This window comes from Hylobates moloch, unplaced genomic scaffold (genome assembly GCF_009828535.3).
Source record: "Hylobates moloch isolate HMO894 unplaced genomic scaffold, HMol_V3 SCAFFOLD_37, whole genome shotgun sequence".
Lineage (NCBI taxonomy): Eukaryota > Metazoa > Chordata > Mammalia > Primates > Hylobatidae > Hylobates > Hylobates moloch.
Window position 1 is genome coordinate 1,816,088 of NW_026652312.1, and position 22,526 is coordinate 1,838,613.

Consider the following 22,526-nt stretch of genomic DNA (forward strand, 5'->3'; position numbering starts at 1 on the left):
CCCAAACAGCCAAACAATCTTGAGAAAGAACAATGCAAGAGTTAAGTAATGTAGAACTATGCTTGAAGTATAAACTATGTTCTAACTGCCATCAGATTTTAATTTTTCTTTAGCAGCTAAACAAGCACTGGCCTAAAGGTAAGCACTATTAAAGAACTGCAGCTCACCACCAGACACTGACTAACTGACCCCTGTTCCACAAGCCATAACTACAGCTGTGATTGGACGAGAGACTGATTTCAGCAACTTTCTCCTGATAAGGAGACCACTGGCCATGGACTGGTTCTGGGCAGTTTCACAGAGGCTGGGCATTTGAGTGCCTTTGTGTCCCTATTGTCCCTACTTCACTTTCTTTTCTTTTTTTTTTTTTGAGACGGAGTCTTTCTCTTTTGCTCAGGCTGGAGTGCAGTGGCGCGATCTCAGCTCACCAAAACCTCAATTCCCGGGTTCAAGGGATTCTCCTGTCTCAGCCTCCTGAGTAACTGGGACTACAGGCGCACATCCCCATGCCCAAGTAATTTTTATATTTTTACTAGAGACGGGGTTTCACTATATTGGCCAGGCTGGTCTCAAACTCCTGACCTTGTGATCCACCCACCTTGGCCTCCCAAAGTGCTGGGATTACAGGCGTGAGCTACCGCCCCCAGCCCCTACTTCACCTTTTGACATAGAGAACCTAACTGTAACACATTTAAATGCCAAGTCTCCACCCCAAGGCGAACATGGGATACATGTAACATGTTTGCTTGCATACAACCTCCTTTCATGAATATTCAGAGTTCCTCCCACAGCCTGCTGAATATATATACTTGGCCAACCTATTCAGCATAAATTCCTGTCTCAATTTTCCCTCCATCAAAAGTACTTGCTTTTGTTTTTTTTAGCTGGAGGCTGTGCTTCCTGCCTGCAGGTTGTAATCTCTTTCTTAAAATAAAGGTCTCCTTTCTAAATTTATAAATTGTGTAATTTTTAAGTTTATAATAGAAGAAAATATTATTTAGCCTTTAAAAAGAAGGAAATCTTACTGTATGCAACAAGACAGATAAACCTTGAGGGCATAATGTTAAGTGAAATAAGTCAATCACAGAACTACAAATCCCATACGATTCTAATTACATGAGATACCTAAAAGTCAAACCCATAGAAGCAGAGAGCAGAATGGTGGTTTCCAGAGGCTGGAGGTAGGGAAAATGGGGAGTTGCCATTGAAGAGGTGTGATGTTTTAATTATACAAGATGAATAAATTCTAGATATGTGCCTATAGTTAACAATACCGTATTGTACACTTCAAAACTCTGTTAAGAAAGCAGATCACATATTAAGTGTTCTTGCCATAATGAAACTTAAAATAAAACAATCTCTAGTGATAATCCTCCCAAAACAATCCACACTGTATATATACAAACAATATGATGACTTTTTGAGCTATTGCTCAATTTAGCACAGAAAAAAATACATCAAAAATTAGTTGGCACCTTTTTACTGGAGCAATTGGGTTATTATTATTTGAACTGTTTGCATAGCTATTATTTGAAAACACAATTTAAATTCTTGGCTTTCTGCTAAGGAGAATCTGGCACATGACAAGATAAAAAGTGAATAGTACCAGGATGAAATGTCAATGAATGTAGTTCTAACTATTTCAACTTTAAAAATTAATAAAATAAATCTAGTTTTTTAACAATCGCCCCCCCAACCCCGAACCCCCATGCTCCCCAAAAAAAGTTTGACTCTATGGACTCTAGAAAAGGAGAAAGACAAGAGTGAAAACTAGAGATGGGTGTAGAGTTAAGAAATGTGTTGGCATTTCTCTTTTTATTAGACTGTAATGGAAAACCTAAGTATATTACAGAAGATGCAGTTGAAGGAAAAACTTGAAAAAGTTAACCCCAATTTCAGATCCCCCACCACCACAAAACAGTAGGCAATGAGATCTAAATCTCATCTGAATTAGACTTAGATGAAACAAAGAAGAACTTTCTCATTGAAGGAGAGGAGAGGTGGAGTGAAATGGCAATATAGGGGAGATTGTGTGTCTGTTAGTGGAAGATTGAGTCATAGATTAAGTTTCCTCCTTAAAAGTTTCAACTTAAAAATTGAGAACAATGTTCTTACGTATCTGCCAGAAAATAAGAGGTCTTGCATGAACACCTAGAAGATAAAATATGGAATATACTACATTGTATTTTAGAACAATTCAGAACATTATAGGTCACCAAAAATATATTATTTATATTTTATGTTATATATTAACGTGGCTGCTTTTAAATTTTATTTTAAATATATTATGATATAGTCTTCAGTACCATTAATAAACAATTAATACCATGAATGATTAATATCATCTATCACCTGTAATTTTCTGCATTTTTCTAACACTGCTTTTGGGGGAAAATGTTCTTTGAATGCAAATTTTCAAGTGTTGAAATTATTTGTCCCTTGTAGAATTCATACTTAGAACTACACAGTCTGAAGACTGCCACATGTGGATACCTTCATTTATTCAATAAATGTTTAGTAAGTGTTTGCTACCACCAGGCATTTCTGTCAGCCCTGGAAAAATACTAGCAAACAAAACACACAAAAACAGTTGACCTCATGGAATTCAACCCCAAATTCATAACAGTAATTGGCCACAGGGTAGGCACCAAAAATTTCCTAGTTCTCGTTTTTCAAAGTGTACTATTGAGTGTCATAGTTTGTATTTGCTAAGGTTCACGTAACCAATATCCCAGATCTAGCCACATTTATGAAAAGGTGATTATTCCAAGCTTAAAGTAAATGTCTTCATTCCCAACTGGTTTCTGTTTGCTTTGCCTTCATGTTTTTTTTTTAATTTAATATTTGAATACAAATTAGAAATAATTGAGTCCATACTATGTCAGTGAAAACCCCAGCATTTTATCTGTGTGTATTAAAATGGAAAAGCTAACTCTAAAATGTACATCAAAATGCAAAGGACTTAAAATAGCCAAGATAATACTGGAGAAGAACAAGACTAGAACAGGATATACCCTACTAGGCATTCAGCCTTAGTAACAGGGGAGTGTGTTACTGGCACAACACTAAACTAATATACCAGTGAGACAGAAAAGAGAAGCAAATAATTGATTTACAATAAAGGCACAACTGCAATTTACTCGTATTGTACAAGGATTTTTCAATAAATGTGCTATATTAATTGGATATGCCTATTTTAAAAATGAGTCTTAACACTATCCCATATCATACAGAAAAGTAAATTGAAATGGATTACAGATCTAAATGTGAAATATAAATTAATAAAGCTTATTTTCAAAAATAATCAAAATAAACTGATGTTCATTACCTTGAAGTAGAGAAAGATTTCTTAAGAGACAAAAGAATTAAAAATGGGTAACAAATCAGATTTTGTTAAAAATAAGTTCTTCAATTCATCAAAACATACTGTTAAGAAAGTTAAAAGGCATAAAAAGAATGGAGATTTGTAGTACCTATATCTGACAAATGATTTGTTCTAGAATATATAAAGAATGCCTACATGTTAATAAGAAAATCAACATTTTTTACAGTAGGCAAACACTTGAAAAGTCATTTTGAAAAAAAGTTTACAGGCGAAAAGGTGCTCAATAACATCAGTCATCAAGGAAATGCAAATTAAAACTACACTGAGATATTACACTCACAGAAGATGGCTAAAATTAAAATGATTACCAATAATATCAAGTTTTTATGTGGAAGTAGAGCAACTGAGACTCGATGATGGGAGTATAATTTGAAAACTGTCCATATCTTCTAAAGTTCAATAAACAGATATCCTATGATACAAAAAATTTTACTCTTGGATGTGTGCCCAACAGATATGAATGTTTATGTCCAACAAAATACATGCATAAAAATGTTCATAACAGGCTGGGCAAAGTGGCTCACATCTGTAATCCCAGCACTTCGGGAGGCCAAGGCGGGCAGATCACTTGAGGTCAGGAGTTCCAGACAGCCTGTCCAACATGGTGAAACCCCGTCTCTACTGAAAATCCAAAAATTAGCCAGGTGTGGTGGCACATGCCTGTGATCCCAGCTACCGTGAGGCTGAGGCAGGAGAATCGCTTGAACCCAGGAGGCAGAAGTTGCAGTGAGCTGAGATTGTTTCACTGTACTCCAGCCTGGGTGACACAGTGAGACTCTGTCTCGTAAAAACAAAAAAAAAAAGAAAAAGTTAATAACGCCTTCAATCATAATGACCCGAGACTGAAAATATTATGAATATTCAGTGGTAACAGCTGAACTTCACCTGAACTCCCAGAATACTGAATGGTTAAAAACTAACCCCAGTCTTCATTTTACAGGAAGCACCTTACTGCAAATAACTACCCTGCCCCATATGACCTAGACAAGACCCGTGGATGACCCCCCTTGCTTGCCTATAAGACCAGACACAGACCTTCCAAACTTCCCTTCTTTGTCTCATAAACGAGTAGCTGAGCTGTTTGTCCTCACTGACCAATCTGAACTAAATGTTCACTAACCCAACTTGACCAAACTTTAGTTAGGTTTCTCCCTTTCCTACATGTCCCTCAATTTTCTCCTCCCCCTGAGGTTAAGCAGTCACTGGAAGGCATTCTCCTTTTATGAAAAAAGTGATTTTCAGCCGGGCGCGGTGGCTCATGCCTGTAATCCCAGCACTTTGGGAGGCCAAGGCGGGCAGATGCCTAAGGTCAGGAGTTCGAGGCCAGTCTGGCCAACATGGTGAAACCCCGTCTCTATTAAAAATACAAAAAAAATTAGCCGGCATGGTGGTGCGTGCCTGTAATCCCAGCTGCTTGGGAGGCTGAGGCAGGGGAATTGCTTGAACCAGGGAGGTGGAGGTTGCAGTGAGCCGAGATCATGCCACTGCCCTCCAGCCTGGGTGACAGAGCGAGACTCCATCTCAAAAAAAAAAAAAAAAAAGAAAGAAAAAAGAAAAAAAAAGAAAATAAAAGAAAAGTAAAAGGTGATTTTCTAGGATTATCATCCTTGTTTGCAAAGGGCTAATTCTCCTTAATGGCGCCTCCTAAGAATCAGCTTATAGCAAAGAAAAACTGTCTCATCACGGCACCTGCTCATCCCACTCCCCAGCAGCTGGTTCCTTCCAACCTCATTTATTGCTATAAAAGAGAAGCCCTTTCTGACCTTGGAGAGGCTAATAGATCTTACAGTCAGAGCATTCTCCCTATTGCAAAAGTCCTTTCAAATAATGTCTCCTTACCTAAGTTTGGATTTGTCTTTTCATTTGACAGTAAAATAGATAAATATATTATAATATATCCATAACAATTAAATAGTACACAGCAATGAAAAGGGAGGAACTACTCCTATACCAACAAGCATGGATGAACTCTCACAGATATGATATTGAAGAAAGGAATCTAGATACAAAAGAGTATAAATTGTTATTACTCCATTCATATTATGGTCAAGAATAGGCAAGACCAATCTAAGGCAATAAAAATGAGAACAGTAATTAACACTTGGAAGGAGGTATTGACTAGGATAGGGCATATGGGAAATTTCTTTTTTTTTTTTTTTTTGAGACGAAGTCTCACTCTTGTCCCCCAGGCTGGAAAGCAGTGGCGTGATCTTGGCTCACTGCAACCTCTGCCTCCCAGGTTCAAGCTATTCTCCTGCCTCAGCCTCCCAAGGAGCTGGGATTACAGGCACCTGCCACCATGCCTGGCTAATTTTTGTATTTTTAGTAGAGATGGGGTTTCACCATGTTGGCCAGGCTAGTCTCAAACTCCTGACCTCAGGCAATTCACCCACCTTGGCCTCCCAAAGTGCCGGGATTACAGGCGTGAGCCAGTGCACCCAGCTGGGAAATTTCTTGACTACTAGAAATGCTCTATTTGTTTGTCTGGGTGGTGGATTCATTAGCTGTATGTAAAATGTCATTAACCATACCATTAAGATTTATATACTTTGCTAAATGTTGGAACTCGACTTTTTTAAAACATGGAAAAAATTAGGTGGACAAATTTGGGTGCCCTAATACATAGCCCATCAAAGTCTTCTATTAACTAAAGCAATAGAAACAAATTTTGTAATTTATAAGCAAACATTTGTTGTATATTTGTATCTCTCATAGTTAAAATTGCAAGAATAATAGTTCAATTCTTAGGCTGGGGAGTGAATACATAGGTGTTTATTATCATTCTAGAAAATCACTTCTTCATAAAATATCCGCTTTCAAATTTAAATTAGGTGATAAAAGTGACGAACATAGAGTAGCATCTAACACTCTGTGTGATAACCAATTCACATTAACCTATTTTATGTCACATGTAGAGAAAGAGAAATCAATGTTACAAAAGTATTAATAAGAAAACTAGTCAGAAAAAATCTAATCGAGTCCAAACCAGTTGAAAATTATCAATATATGGTTTGGCTAAGCAAATACACACAATATCTCGAATTCTTATATACATATTCACACACTGTAAATTCATCTATCTTATTTTCCAATCATTACTCTAATTTTAATGCTCTAGAAATTTGTGGCATCAAGTTAATGAAAGGAGGGGAGTTTCTTGCTATTACAAACTAAAACTTAAAACCAAGGAATTAAGCAAAGAAAAGTCAGAGCAGAAATTGAGAACCGAAACAAATAATTTAAGCATCATAGCTCTTTGAATAAATTACTTCAAAGGACACTACAATGCCTTGGGATAAAAGAGCTTTTGCTATTGTCAGGAAACCTGATAATCTGAGTGAAAAGCCTTCAAAGGCCACCCCTACTATGTAACCTGTTTCTGCTTTAACTACTTTTTGCAGCTTCTCTTTATATAATATCTTATGTGTAAAATGAGTTGTAATACAGAGACAAGAAGACTATCCCTGTTGAATTTGAATGATATCTTCACTGAAATATTCACAGGCCAACATATCTGAACAATGGTATGTGTCCTGGACACAAATCCCACTCAGGGTGTAGGGGGCAACAAACATGAATGCTATTCTGAGGGATAAACTGCCTCCTTGCAATATAAATGTGGTGGCATCTGGATATTGAAAGATAAGCCCTTCTTGTCCCTCTTGACCATTGTTTGGAAACCAATGTAACTTTTTATTGAATAAGCTAGAATCTGCAGGCCTCAATTATAAAGAAATTCTATGTTTTCCCACAGCATTTATCCAAACTGGCTCTGTGAGGTAAGACTACCCAATATACCTGGATGAAATCTCCAGCAAATCTCATATAACATTTTCTGTCACTCTCAGATAATAAAAAGTACCCCCTGGCACTTTCAGTCTCACTAAAATTAACACTTACTCAACTAAAATGTTCAATAATCAAAATCTGAGCCTGATTTAAAGATGATATCCTATCCTTTCCTAGCCAGGCCTTCCCCAGACAGGGAAGCCTGCCGAGGGATGGGGGTGTGATTGGCTTTTGCACTGTTCCCCTGCCTGGCTAGCTTATAATATCCTTGTGGTTTTCTCAAAATCCCCTCTTTGAGCTCCTCTAATTTCAGTTCCCAGGAAAGGACTGTGGCTTTTCTCCAACTGGCCACTCCCAATTCCAGCCATCAGCCCCAGGCATTCTGCAGTCCACACTGTGGGCTTCCACTACCCACTTAGGCCCTTTTAGGCAAAGTTCCTATGTTGTGAGCTCCAAGCCAGTGCTTCCACTTGACCTTGCCCTCATGCTGTCTGGTGGTCTCTTGTGTGACCACATCTGAGGCACAGTAAATATTCCAGCATGACTTTTCCTCCTCAGACAGAAACCACTCCCATTCCAAGGCAGCCCTCTCTGACCTGATCTATTTGCTCTACCCTACAGTCACAGCTGGCTTTGACTTCTCCAGTATGAGTTCATATCAGTCCACAGAGAGCACCCAATATGCAAGAGACTGACACGATCCTAGCTTTATGTCTTTAAAAAAAATTTTTTGTAGAGATAGGGTTTCACCATGTCCTCATTCTCCTTCACCTGTTCTTCCATTTCTTCAACCTCGTTCCCAGTCATTTCTCAGATATCTTTACTTTTCTAGCTAAGTCACTTTTTAAGTGACCTCATCTAGTTTCATAATTTACAACTCTTTAAATTATATACCTCCAGCCTAGACTATTCCTTGGAATTTCTGACTCTATATTCAACAGCTTATTGGGCATTTTCTCTTGATGTCTAATGGATACCTCAAACTTAACACATCCAGAACTAAACTCTTGTTTTCCCCTCATTTCCTATCTACTCTTCCTGTAGTTTTAACAGATATCTCAGTAAACAAAAACCTTTTTTTTTTTTTTGGTTCAGGCACAAAACGTGGGAATCACTCTTATGATGACCTACCAAGCCACATATGATTCAGCCATTACAACCTTTCTGACCTCATATCTATCACTCTTTCCATAGTTCACCCTCTTCCTAGTCTACATGCTGTGGTCTGAACACATAAAGCCTGCCATAGAAATTTTGTATTTGATGCCTGTTTCCCTGAAATACTGCTCCTCTATAAATCTCCATGGCCTTCCTGTAGCCAACTCAATGTAGATCAGCACTACCAAAGTTCTAGTTCTCCAATCTATGTGGTGCTGAATATTATTTTAGGGTGAAAATTTTTGACTCTTTTGAATCAATAAAGCACTTCTAAGTGCTGACAAAATAAATAGTTTTTATAATTACAGATAGTGCTTCTGTAAACATTCTTGTACATATTTTTTGGTAAACATGTACACATTTTTGTTGAGTACTGTATACATTAGAAATAGAATGGCTGGTTCATAGAGTATACGGATTTTCAGTTTTAGTGGATGCTTACAAATGGTTTACCAAATGCTTATGCCATTTTGAACTTTCACCAACAGGATTTGAGCATTGTGGTTCTTCATATCCTCTTCTTCTTTCATTTAGCCATTCTGGTGGATGTGTATTGGTATACCATTATGATTTTAATCTGCACTCCCTTGATGACAAATGAAGTTGACCACCTTCCATATTTTTGTTGGCCTTTAGGCTACCCTCTTTTGGCCTTTAGGCTACTCTCTTTTCAATTAGGTTGTCTGCTTTTTTCTTAATAATGTCTAAAAGTTATTTGTATATTCTCAACAAGTTTTTATTGGTATGTGTGTATAGGTGTATTTGGAAACAGCCCAAATGTTTATGAAGAGCAAAACAGAAAAATAAACTGTGGTGATTCATATAATGGAATACTAGGCAGCAAGACAATGAATGAACTGATGTTACATCTAACATTGTGAATGAATCTTACAGAGTTAGTGAGCAAAAGAAGCAGTTACAAAAGATATATACTGGATCATTCTACTTACATACAGTTTGAAACTAGGCAAAATTAATTTACTGAATGGTAATCACTGGAGTTGGCAATGAGTAATTTGGAAAGAAAGTGATGTCTAAGGTTTTGTCCATGTTCTATTTCTAGATCTGTGTGCTGGTTACCAACGTGAACTTTTATTAAAGCTTATGATTGGTGCACTTTTCTATATGTATATTATACATACTTCAAAAAGGTTTAAAAATAAATGCCCGAAAACAACTTGTGTTTAATTATTTGTGTGTCACATATACAGAGAACAAACACATGCATAGACAGATTGAGGCAGAAAGACAGAGAGAGATTGCATAAAGCAATTAAAATATGATATTATAATCTTTGATCAGCTAAAACTAAGTCTCTATGTAATATTCTATATGAGAAAGTAAATGCCTGTATCTAAATTTTTCATGGTGGTTTAAAAGATAACTCACTTTTCTCTCTCTGAAGAGAATTAATCTATTGCTTTTTATCCCTTGAAAGCAGAGCCAAGGGGAACCATGTATGTTTTTTTGTTTTTTGTTTTTTTTTTTTTTTGAGATGGAGTCTCGCTTTGTCACCCAGCCTGGAGTGCAGTGGCACGATTTCAGCTCACTGCAACCTCCGCCTCCTGGGTTCAAGAGATTCCCCTACCTCAGCCTCCCGAGTAGCTGGGACTAAGGCATGTGCCACCATGCCCAGCTAATTTTTGTATCTTTAGTAGAGACAGGGTTTCACCATGTTGGCCAGGATGGTCTCAATCTCTTGACATCGTGATCAGCCCACCTCAGCCTCTCAAAGTGCTGGGATTACAGGCATGAATCACTGCACCTGGCCAGAACTATGTATTTTATACTTCGCTTCTTTTGCTTCTTTTTAACTATGTTTTTGTAATCTTATTATTTGAATACATATGCATAAATACAGCATGGAAAGGAAATAAATCATATATTGTTTCCTGACCACAGTAGCTTAGGAATTGTTTCTTATTTACAAAATGTCCATTGATAGCTGACATCCAAATTATATACTATTAATCAAACTAATGACTAGTTGTTAGGTGGTGGAACACACATCTATGAAAGGGAAGATTGTCAGATTGTGTGCTCAGAAAGTAGCATTCTATTATTTAGAAAGAACTTCAACAAACTTTAAATGTATGTAAAAGTAATGTATGTATGAATAATGTATTCATTATTATTATTGTATTAATGTATTCATTATTATTATAAAGTAATGTATGTATGAATAATGTAAGAATGTATGCATAAATAAACCCAGTATGTTGCTTGAAAATGGCAAAGACTTTCAAAGGCTAAGTGACAATCAAGACGAAAAATGTGTTCCCATTGGTGACAGTAATGACTAAACATAAATATAGTGGCAAGAACATTCATGAAAAAACTTGGAATGGGAAGCAAAAGACCGAAATTTAACTGCCAAATCTGCCACTAGCTAGCAGTAGGCCGTTAGGAAAGCCATTTTACTACCTTTTGTGACTACAGTTTTCGAGTCTTCCAAATAAACAAGGAGGACTCTGATAGGTACAGTACAACTAAAGAGTTAGCTTCAAACAACCACCTGACTACTACTGACTGACTTTATGACCTTAAGAAAGCTATACAAACACTCTCTGCATCCTACGTTCTCTATATATGAACGCTGAATGATGCTGCTTGCAGTACAGATTCATTGTGAAAAGTCGATGGCCTCCCATGTAACAAGCATCTGGCACTAACTCTCACATAAAGAAGTCATGCCACAGATGTTTTATCTATCCCAGCCCTAACGCTCTGAGTTTATGAGGAAAGCTACGTGTAATAAGGTGACCCAGATATTTTCCCCATGATTAGGTTTGCTATATTTAACTATTAGCTTAAGTAATGGTAAAAAATATAAAAATGAGACCAAGAGTAATAGTAAACATGCAAAACCACTTTGAACTTTTTAAAAGAGGATCTACTATCACAAACATAGGTAATCCACCTTGTAGAATATTACAGTTAGAAAACACTTTTACATATAATTCCAAATTATACTATCAGAGAAGCTCTGTGAATAGGTACAGATTCTTATTTCTGTTTTACAGATAAAGTCTTAGAGAAGCAAAGTGATCACTTATTCTAGGTCACAAATGTATTAAGTGATCTATTCTAAAGTAGAACCTATGTCTTTTTACTCAAAAATACCATTTCCATCTATTAAAACCCCAGAATAAACTTTTATCTGAATTACCCTAAGAAATCACATTGTTAATGGTTTTATCTTAAAGATCAGGACACTTATCCCAAAGAGGATCATCTGAGGATGCACAATTGGTCAGTAACAGAGTCAACCAGAACCCAAGTCTCCTGAATCTTCAATCCAATATTTTCTCCTCCATATTAATTCAACCAATTTCACCTTAAATTTAACATTATTGATTTTTTGTAGCATTTGATTTTGTATAATGTTAATGGCAGGGAGTTCACAGAGTAGTTGACTTAGCTGGGACTACAAGGATAAGGAGGGATGTAACAGATTAAGGGGGAAAGGATAGGACAAACCCTAGGAAGAAGTTAAAGAATAGAAAACAGAATAGTGTCACGAAGAGATCGGGCCCCCCAGGAACACTAAGAAGTGCAGCATGACAGGAGAAGATACTGGAAGTGCAGAGCAGAATTGAAAAGAGGAAAGGTGGGCCACAAGCAACGAAGTAAGTGATTGGATATACATTGAGCATCACTCACGTTGACACTATAGAGTAACAGTCCTCAAAGTGTGGTCCACAGCCACAGGCTCCTGAAGTTACCCAAAACACTTGCAGGAGGTCTGTGGACAACACTTTGAGGAGTGTTACCCAGTGTTACACATTCTGTTACTGTCCACAGAGTCAAAACTATTTTTATCATAGTAATAATAAAATGTTATTTACTTTTTTCCACTATGTTGACATTTGCACTGATAGTACCAAAGCAATGTTGAGAAAAAATGTTGGTGTTTTAGCACAAATCGAGAAAATAATAGTTAAATGTACTCATAGCCATTGCACTCTTCAACATCATATACTAGCAGAAAAAAATAAATGAGATTTTTAAAAGACAGTTTCCTAAGCAATGTTCCTTAAGAATTAATAAAAATATTAATTTTATTAAATGTTGAAACTTAACATCTTTTTAATGTTGTATGACAAAATGGAGAGTACCCATAAATCATTGTGCTGCATGCCAAACTATTGTAATCGTTTCAAAAACATTACTTGAAAATTACAAGTGTAGTTATATGTAGAGATAGAGTGATTGTTTGACTTACTAGATAGACTGAACTTAATAGATTTAATAGATAGATTGAACTAGATAGACACTTTCCATGAAAAGCCATTTTCATGCAACACCATAGAAAAACTGTGGTAATTCAGATTTGAATATTTAGGAAAATATTTTTCAAAAGTGAATGAAGAGAACCTGTAACTTTGAGAAACACTACTCTATTTGTTGCCAGTGATAAAATGTGAACTTCCAAACAAAAATTGGAATCTTAAAATTAATATTAGCCACCATGAGTTTGACAGCTTTCCAACACTCGCAGACATTCCAGTGAGATCATAAGTGATATTAGATAGATTTTTTTGATGTTGTATAACAAAATATGTCAACATTTGGAAAATCTGCAAAACCAAGAGAATCAGTATTTTCCAAATGATGTTATAAAATCACAATTGGACAAAAGAACCACTCAAAGTGCAAGACAGAGTAGTTGATTTTACTGCAACAGAGGACAAAATGTTCACTGATCTGATTTCAGATTTCACATTGCAACTCTCTTGTAAGAAACTAGCACTGGTTAAATTTTGGCATGACATTAAAGAAGAATATTCACAGTTACAAGGACATTAAAACACTCTTCCCTTTTTCAATTTTATGTCTGTGTGAAGTCATAATGTCTTCACGTACTTCAACCAAAACAATATATCACAACAAACTGAATGCAGAAGCAGATAAGAGCATCCTGCTGTCTTCCATTAAACCAGCCATTAAACTGATTTGCTACAGTAAAAAAATGCCCCACTTTTCATTAATTTTTTTCTTTTTGAAAATGTAGTTTTCATCAAAATAAGTTATTAATGTTAATATCTATACAGTTATTTTAAGTGATTTAATCTTTTAAATTTCTGCTTCAATTTGCAATAAGGTAATTTGAATAGTATAAGCCACATAAACTAAAGCTCTTTGTGTCCCTAAACATGCTCTAGGTTGCAGAGGGGACCTTAGACCAACAATTTGAGATCCACTGTTGTAGAGGATGAGTAAAGTAGAGAGGACAGGATCAGGTTCAGGAATCTAGGAACGTACTGCAGTAACAGATTCAACGTGACATGACTATGGCCTGACAGAGATCATAAAAATAGAGATGAGGAGAAGTAGCTAGATGCAATAATCATTTCTAAACCATCAACAGAATGAGTAATTGATGAGATGATGAAAGTGAAAGGGCATGAAGGATTTGAAGATGCTTTTGTCATTTCTCATGAAAGGCTGGGTGTAGAGCTGGGGAATACAGATGGGAAAGCCAGTTTAATATGTTGGGTATGTTAATTTTGAGGCCCAGTAGGAAGCTGAAAATAATTACTTGGAAATCAAGAGTGAAGTTACATATAGAGATAAAGATATAGAAGCAATCATAGATACCAATAGATATTACCCAGGGGAAAATTGATAAGCAAGAAGCTAAAAGAACTAAGGATGAATATCTGGAAAACCCAATATGTCAGGAAGGACAGAAAGAAATAGCCAGTGAAGGTGGTTAATCAGTGTAGTCAGAGAGGTGGCTAAAAGGAGCCAGGAGTGAGTACAATTCAGGAAGCCAAATGTGGGATGGGTGAAATCGGAGGCTGTTTCTGTTTACAGAAGATAGCTAGCCCTTACTGAGTAATGACAAGGACCTAAATTAAGTCACTATATTTGTTTAAAAATAATAAAATTCATATCTTCATTTACTTATCTTTTTGAAACAGGATCTCGCTCTGTCACCCAGGCTGGAGTGCAGTAGCACGATCGCAATAATGGCTCACTGCAACCTTGTCCTCCTGGACTCAGGTGATTCTCCCACCTCAGCCTCCCAAGCAGCTGGGATTACAGGTGTGCTCCCCCTCCCCCATGCTTGGCTAATTTTTTCTTTTATGTTTTGTAGAGATGAGGTCTCACTAGGTTGCCCATGCCAGTCCCGAACTCCTGGGCTCAAGTGATCCTCCCACTTTGGCCTCCCAAAGTATTGAGATTACAAGTGTGAGCAATGGCACCCAGCCCAAATCTTTATTAAAGGTAGAATTGTGTCAGGAGTCAGTCTTAATAGAATGATTAAGTGTTATATATTGTTTTATTTTTTTGTAATAATGCTGCATGTCTTTTGAAATTTAAGGAAATTCAAGGTAAGTGAAGAAAAGAACTAGTGAATTAGAGCTCAAAAAGTATAGGCCATTTTATCCTACTAGTTGAAGAAATATAGTAATTAACAAAGGGGGAAACCAAAGTTAATAAAATAGAAATAGAAAAACTATATATATTTTTTCCAGGTGGGTGACCCTTTAATATGTTTGTAAACACTTAGGAAAAAAAAGAGCCAAAGAAACGAAGAAAATTTAAAACATAGGGGAGCAAAGTAAGCTAAGAGGTACATCTCAGAAGACAGTGGAGGAGATGGGATCCTTAAAAAATTCATTTTTTTTTGCTAAATCAAGAGAAAAGGAGAAAAGGAAGGATGATGCCTCAGGTAACTTTAGAATGAAAATCAAGAATGACTGAGGGGGTTCCCATCCAAGGACTTGTATTCTTTTCCTTTAAAATAAAAGTTAAAATTTTATGCTAACACTGAAAGGAACAAGATAAAAGACAGAAACAATGTGGAGAGAGAAATTTAGAGCCTCTGAGGGGTAACGAAAAGAATTTGGAAAGAAAATGAAGACTTAGCCAAGACTAGATCAAAATAAATCAACCAAGATTCTAGATCACTGAAAACATCTACATTTGTACCATTAAGTCGAAAATATTATAGAGATTCCAGACACATAAAAGTAGAATGTATAGAGAATATTAAAGAATGCTGCAATAAGACCTTTAGATTATTTTGTCAGCCATGCCCATGGTATCACTGAGAGTTAAACATGATACAAAGAACACCACACATCTACTCATTAATAGGTAAGCCTTTTCTATTAGGTTATTCTCAGCAACCAGCCCAAGAGCAGTAAACTCCTACTATTGTTTTCTTATATGAGGACTAATAAATTCAGATGTCTCAAGGTATCCAACATATTTTATTAGCAATTTAATAAGTGCTTCACTGTTATTCCAATCAGAGCTCTAGAAATATTATTTCATATTTACATCATTTCTCAGAGAAGCCATTTGTATGTACATAAATTTGAATAATTGGCTTCATGAATTCTAAGTGTAAATTCCCATAAAATACCCATGGTAAAGGAATTCATTTATAAAGGGACCTCAGCTCTCTTTAGCAGAGCAATGATACGTCTATTTCAGGTAGTAGCATAAGGAAAATACAGGAGACTTTTGCAAATATACTTTTTTTTACTGTATTACAGAAATTATTTGCCTCCACAAGAAAAAAAAAAGGATACATTTCAGTAAGTCAAATTCCTTAATCTGTGAAAATTTGGTAGGCTAAGAATGCAGACAATTCACCTTCCTCATACCTTACTCTTCTACTTTGGAGTTCAGTTAACTCTATCAAACTCTATGTTTTGATAAATCAACTCTGAAATTAGATATCCTTTAGAGTTAACTTCCCCAAGAAATAGAATTTTGTGTATTCTTTTTCCACTGGTCAGTCTTGACTGGTTAAAAATTGGGAAACAAAAAGCACCAACAAAACACTAAAATAGTTAACCCTGAATATAAAGTTACCAAAGCAATCATAAACAAAACCGCATTGTATCATAAAAGATACGGCTGCCATAAATTAATGAATGAATAAAATTAGGAGACTATTGAGATCAAACTTTTCACTATAAAAATGAGAAAACTGAGACTCAGTTAGATTAAAATTATACAGCCAATCAGCAAAAGTGCTAAAGGAGATACAGTGGTGTTCTTTCTGCTATATTATTATACAATGTCTTTGCCATCATGATTTAGTAGACATACAAAGTAAATTTTAAACAATACATGTTTTATCTCTAAACATCTAAACACAGTCCCAGTGAACCACTAACCCATCAAAAGATTAATTTAGGATTTGTCTATATCATCAGCTACCCATTTAATTTCCTTTGAACTAGCAAGCATAAATGGAGCTCTTACGCAAACAATTTTGAAGTAGGGCAGGATATAAAAGTATATATAACCATTTCATCTCAAGTACTTACAATTTAGTTAGTTACAATTTAGTTCAATCTAGTTGAACACAATAGAGTTCAACTAGAAAATAAAAGACATCATTGTATAAAGAACTAATTCTAATCAAGTGTCAAAACATCCAGTATGCACAAAAAGGATTCTGAGATATCAAGAACAGGGAGTTTAATTTCAGTTTTAATCATAGGCCCATGACATCTTGGGCATAAAAAGAACTTTTAAATACTCTTAACTTCCCATTGATGTTATTTGGGTCATGTCCCTAACCAAGCTATGTTCGGTCACTCCAGCAACAAAGCTCCTAAGGAAACCCATTTTCTCTTTGAATGGTTCTATATTTTCCTTTAATTGAACTTATCTTCCTCTGTTTCTCTCTTTGGTCTTAATTCTATAACTTGGTGTCATACAAAGAATGTCTAGTCATTTTATATGACAACATCTCAAATAGAAGGTAATTTCTATTCTTCAGAGAAAATAATGCACAATACAATTAATCAAACAACACAACAGACTTTCACATTCGTGCAAATACTGATCATGATTCTCCAAACAAACTCACACGTAATTCTAACTCTCATAAATTATGGCAACCAGAATTCAACATAATGCTTCAGGTAATATACTCACTATGAGATTAATACTTTTTTATTTCTAAACATTGTATTTCTATCAATATCCAAGACATCAAAGCATTAATAAGCCACAACACTATTAATTCAGATTAATCATATTCTCAACTAAAACTTATTTTAAATGTTTTATAAAGCAAAATAATATCTAAGATGAACTCTGAGGGACTAGTAAAGTCTAGATATATTAAGCAAGAAGTTGTCATTCCAAATATAAACATGTCCAAACATACATAATAGCAAGGGAAGATTAGGAACAAGGGCAGATAAGCCTTCCCAAAATAAGAGAGTAGGCTTGGGTATGGCTGACACTTGTAACCCCAAGACTTTGGGAGGCCAGGGCGGGAAGACCACTTGACGCCAGGAGTTTGAGGTTGCAATGAGCTATGATCACACCACTGAACTCCAGCCTGGGCAACAGAGTAAGATGCTGTCTCTAAAAACATACATTCATATATACATACCTACACACATAATATAAGAGAGTTGTTTCACATAAATTTAGAAATATAAGTTAGGGAGGCCCTTGAAAAATCAAGGTAAGAAGTATGTACTGGAGTTCAAGAACCATCCGGTAGTAAGATATTGTAAGTTTTTAAACATAAGAATAACAAGATGAAAATACAGGCCAGGCACCATGGGTCACGCCTGTAATCCCAACACTTTGGGAGGCCGAGGTGGGTGGATCGCGAGGTCAGGAGATCGAGACCATCCTGGCTAACACAGTGAAACCCCATCTCTACTAAAAACACAAAAAATTAGCAGGGTGTGGTGGCATGCGCCTGTAGTCCCAGCTACTCGGGAGGCTGAAGCAGGAGAATCACTTGAGCTCGGGAGGTGGAGGTTGCAGTGAGGTGAGATTATGCCATTGCACTCCAGCCTGGCTAACAGAGCGAGACTCCATCTCCAAAAAAAAAAAAAAAAAAAAAAAAGATGAAAATACAGATGGCATGTTAAGATGGATAATAATGATAGAAAAGCTAGGGTGAATAACTAGGAAGATATAGTAACACATATGTTAAAAATAATGGTGGTTGGGCATAGTGGCTCATGCCTGGAATCTCTGTACTTTAGGAGGCCAAGGCAGGAGGATTGCTGGAGGCCAAGAGTTGGAGGCGGCAGTTAGCTATGATCACAACACTGCACTCCAGCCTGGACGACAGAATTAGATCCTGTCTCCAAAAAGGAAAATAAAATAATGGTAACAGCAGATGTAGTGAAAAAAAAAATTGAACGTGGCAGATACAGGAGATCATTTTAAGAGAATGTTAAGCTCCATTTAAGCTTAATGCCTGGGTAACTGGAATAATAAGGATGCTGATTTCCTTTTGGAAAAAGAAGACCAATTCAATTGATTGCAAAATAACAGCATGCCATTAAAATTGTTCAATAAGTAATAAGAAAATACATAACTAAACATCAGTGAAAAATTCAATCTAGATATGTAACAGTAATAACAGGTAATTTTCAATCTTATCCATTTTATAGATTATCCATATCCTTTTCCAATTAGCCTTTCATCTTTTGGCCAATGTCTTTGTCTAGAATATTTCCACTAGGAAGTAAGAAACTGGAATTATACTAAAATCTATTTCATCTACTAATGAATAGAAGATAAAGGAGACAAAAGAGTCAGAACAGGAAGATGGCTAATATAATACACAAGCAGCATATGGTGGCATTGAATAATCAATGAATAATCAACAGTAACCTACCCTTCTTGGTACATACAGACTGAAGTACGAAAATGCTATCATTCAATGGTACAATCTCTCTCTGAAGGAGACAAAAAAAAAATCATAACAGCATCAAACCATTTACATATGCACACACAATTTTTAGTTTATGAAAAAACTAGCAGAAAGAAATCACATTTTCTCAACATAGACACAGAAGAAGAAAAATTAAAAGTTATTTATGTAATTATTTTAAAGCTAGAGTTCCAACAGCTTCAAGGAAAGATAATTTAGAAGGTAGGATAATACATGCTAACACTACTATAAATAATAGCAGCCCTCAACACTTAAGGGCTTGTTATTAAGCTTCCCAGACCTAAGATACAAGTATGGGCCAAAATGGGAGAAAAGAGGTGAGATTTCCAATGCAACTTTCAAACATATTAGTTTCACTTATTGCAAGCTATTAAATGTTTGAAATTCAAACAGTCTTCAACAAAAGATAGAAGTTTCCCTAATGGTGGTGGCAAAAAAATGTAGTATGTGACAAGGAGTTGTATAGCTTCGCCAAATTCACTATTAAAAAGTGCTTATTATGTGTGCTATGAGCAAAAATAGAAATTGCAAACAATATTCAATTTTATTTTTAGTTGAGGGAGTTCTGGTTTTTCAATTACTGTTATTCAATAAAAAAATCTGAAAGTTTATTTTAGTATGTTCTAGTTTCATATATGATGTACCTACAAATATAAATCCGTAAAACTATGCCTTATAAATTATGGCAAGCATTGATTAGATCATTATATTTGTTAACCTGTGATCATTATTTCTTGAAAATTATAGTAGCTTGACATATTTCTTCTTACTATTACAGCTAAGGTCAGAAAAGACAAAAATTTTTCTAGGTTTGAAAGAAATGTTTTAAAAAATATTATTCATGAAATTTCAAACCTTAATAATAAGATTTTAAAATCCTTATTATTAACACGCCACCAACATACATTTATCTTATGAACTAGAGATTTCTAAGTAAATTCCCCTAAAATAAAGACATACTTAAATAAATAGACCAAGATAAAATTTTTAAACGTAATTCTCTGTGGGTTACTTTGCTATTAGATAATGATAAAGCTGTAATCAAATACAATGTATTAGAACCACCGAATCTTAAAAATTGCACAATTTGAAATCACGTTATATCAGTCTCTGGTCTAACCGCCTGTCTAATGCTCAAGCTTTCTCTAAAATATGCCCACCAACTAATTATCCCACGTGCCCGCGTACCTCCACTTATCGTGAACTTCACTACCTCGCTTCCTAATCAATTACATCTAGGCAGAACTCATCGAAAGTTCTTAACTTGGAGCCAAAAATATCCCTCCCCGTAGCTTCTATTCATTAGTATTGCTTTTAATTATTGGCGCCAAGCAACAAAGTCTACTTTCTCATCACCATCAGTTTTTTAAAACTCTGGAGACAATTTTCAAGTATCTCAGTTCCTTCAGCTCTTCCTAATATGACATGATTTTAATTACTTCTACTATTCTTATTTCTCATTCCTGAAAATATTTCTGCACTAGCACAGGCAGAAATCTCTATAAACCTTGCTTTAAATATTTCTAAAAAGTAATATACTTAACATAAAATTAGCAAAATAGTTTTACTATTAAAATAAATAGTTCTTATTTTACTAATTTTATGTTAAGAATATGTTAATTTTAAGAAAGTCTTTCTTAAAATACTAAATTGTATGTATGTGTGTATATATATATATATAAAACACTATTCATTTGTCTGATAATTATTATGTAATATTTTTCCCAAATGTGGTCTGCCAAGCTATGTTTTTCCTCACCCTATACTTACCCAGGTGGCCTCTAGACCAAAGTGCAATTTATTCTTCAACAGTGTTAGACCTATCTCATTTAGCCCTTCAAGATCATATTGGAGCCTAATTCTGTCTCACATATTCACTATATGTCTGAATATCACAGAGCCTCAGTTTGGATTTTTTCCCCGTATAGTTTTATTTCAGTCATTGACAAATAATTGACTATGATGAGGCCAAAACTGAACCAGGTAACATAATCCAGGATGAAGATGTTCCACTAATTACCTAGCTGCTAACTCACCTAGTTATCCTTATACTGAGACCATATTTCTAAATTTTCCACAGGGATCATATCAGTCAACTTCAGGTAACTTTACAAAATCCAGATATAATGGCTTAATAAGAGATAGTCAAAGATCTTTAGGTTTTATTCACTTCATTAAATAAATTTTTATTATATGTATATTTTGTGCCAGGAGCTATGTTTCTTGCTGTTGATTAAGGTAATCAAGACACTGCTCTCATGGAGCTTACAATCTAGTGGGGAAAGCAGACAATTACAATAGATAATTATCATACTGTATTATATGTGAGTGGCAATTGGGGAACTGTGGGGGCACAGAATGTGATTATCTAAATCCTCAGGATTAGGAAAGGTTTCCCAAAGAAGACAATAGGGTTTGAGTCTGAGTTAAGTTCGAGGTCATTATGAAACACTAACATTAAAATGTTGGATGTATGAGTGTGGTGCTCTTCAGAGAGGTACGGGCTGTATATACAGACATAGAAATCAACAGTAAGTGGTAGTTATAGCCATGAATTTGGATGATACCCACTGACACAGGTTAACTAAAAAGAATAAAAACACTGGCATTTCAGGGAAAGGGAAGAACACTTGCAGAGATGTGAAAGAGCATGGGTATATGAGAGTTGATGTGTGTGAGGCTTAGGCAGGGGCAGGGGTCAGGATGGGGAAGATACTGCTGGAGGTATCAGAGGCCAGTTCATCAGGAATCTTGTGTGTGGAGCCAAGAAATTTCCACCTTATCCAGAATACTGTGGTGTCCTTTAAAGTGTTCTCAATATTGACATGACCTGACTGGACTCAAGACACTATTGGGAAAATACACAGTAAGGTCAATGTGGCATATGAATTAATGGAGGAAGATAAGAAGCAGGAAGGCTGAAAAGGAGTCAATGAAGAGGGTGGGAAGGAGTAGCTAAGGCAATGTCCCACATGGGAATGAAAATGTAAGACATATTCCAGTGATAGTAATTGATGAGTTCTGGTGACTACTGAATTTGAGAAGCTAAGGTAGAAAGAGATGGCCTAAGGTGATCCCCAGGATTGTAGTATGAATGAAAAGGTCGAAATGGTGTCATCTGGTGAGAAGAGGAGTTCACCACTCTTAATACAGTGATTATTCATTGTGTTATTCACATGATTCTGAGTTCAGGTTTTATCATTTCAAGTTAAATTTGAGTTTCATGATGGGACGGTCAAGTTGAAATGGTGGATGTATGGGTGTGGCACTCTTTAGAGAGAACTGAGCTGTATATAAAGACTTAGAAGTTAACAGTGAGTAGATAGTAACTACAACCATGGATTTCTACAAAATCACTCAGGTAGAATGAAAAATCAGAGGAAAGACCAAAAGATTAAAGGCAATGTCAAATGTAAGCTGTAAAATAAAAAGGTAACTGTCCAAGGACTTATCTAAAATATTTTTATTAATTTAAAGTTTATTTCTTATTTGTTAATACATATTAAA

At 35.7% G+C, this 22,526-nt stretch overlaps 1 protein-coding gene across 3 annotated transcripts in view; it reads right to left on the reverse strand.

Annotated features, from left to right (window-relative positions):
- The window catches only part of LOC116463463 (glycine receptor subunit beta), a 92,755-nt gene that overhangs the window by 65,889 nt on the left and 4,340 nt on the right, over positions 1–22,526 (reverse strand). The window contains exon 2 of one of the 3 annotated variants that reach the window (XM_058434652.1): positions 18,963–19,023. The exons of the other annotated variants lie outside the window; for them this stretch is intronic. Within the exon in view, the coding sequence (XP_058290635.1) occupies positions 18,963–18,976 (14 nt within the window). The 5' untranslated portion in view covers positions 18,977–19,023. The remainder of the gene's footprint in view (positions 1–18,962; positions 19,024–22,526) is intronic. 3 annotated transcript variants of the gene reach the window in all.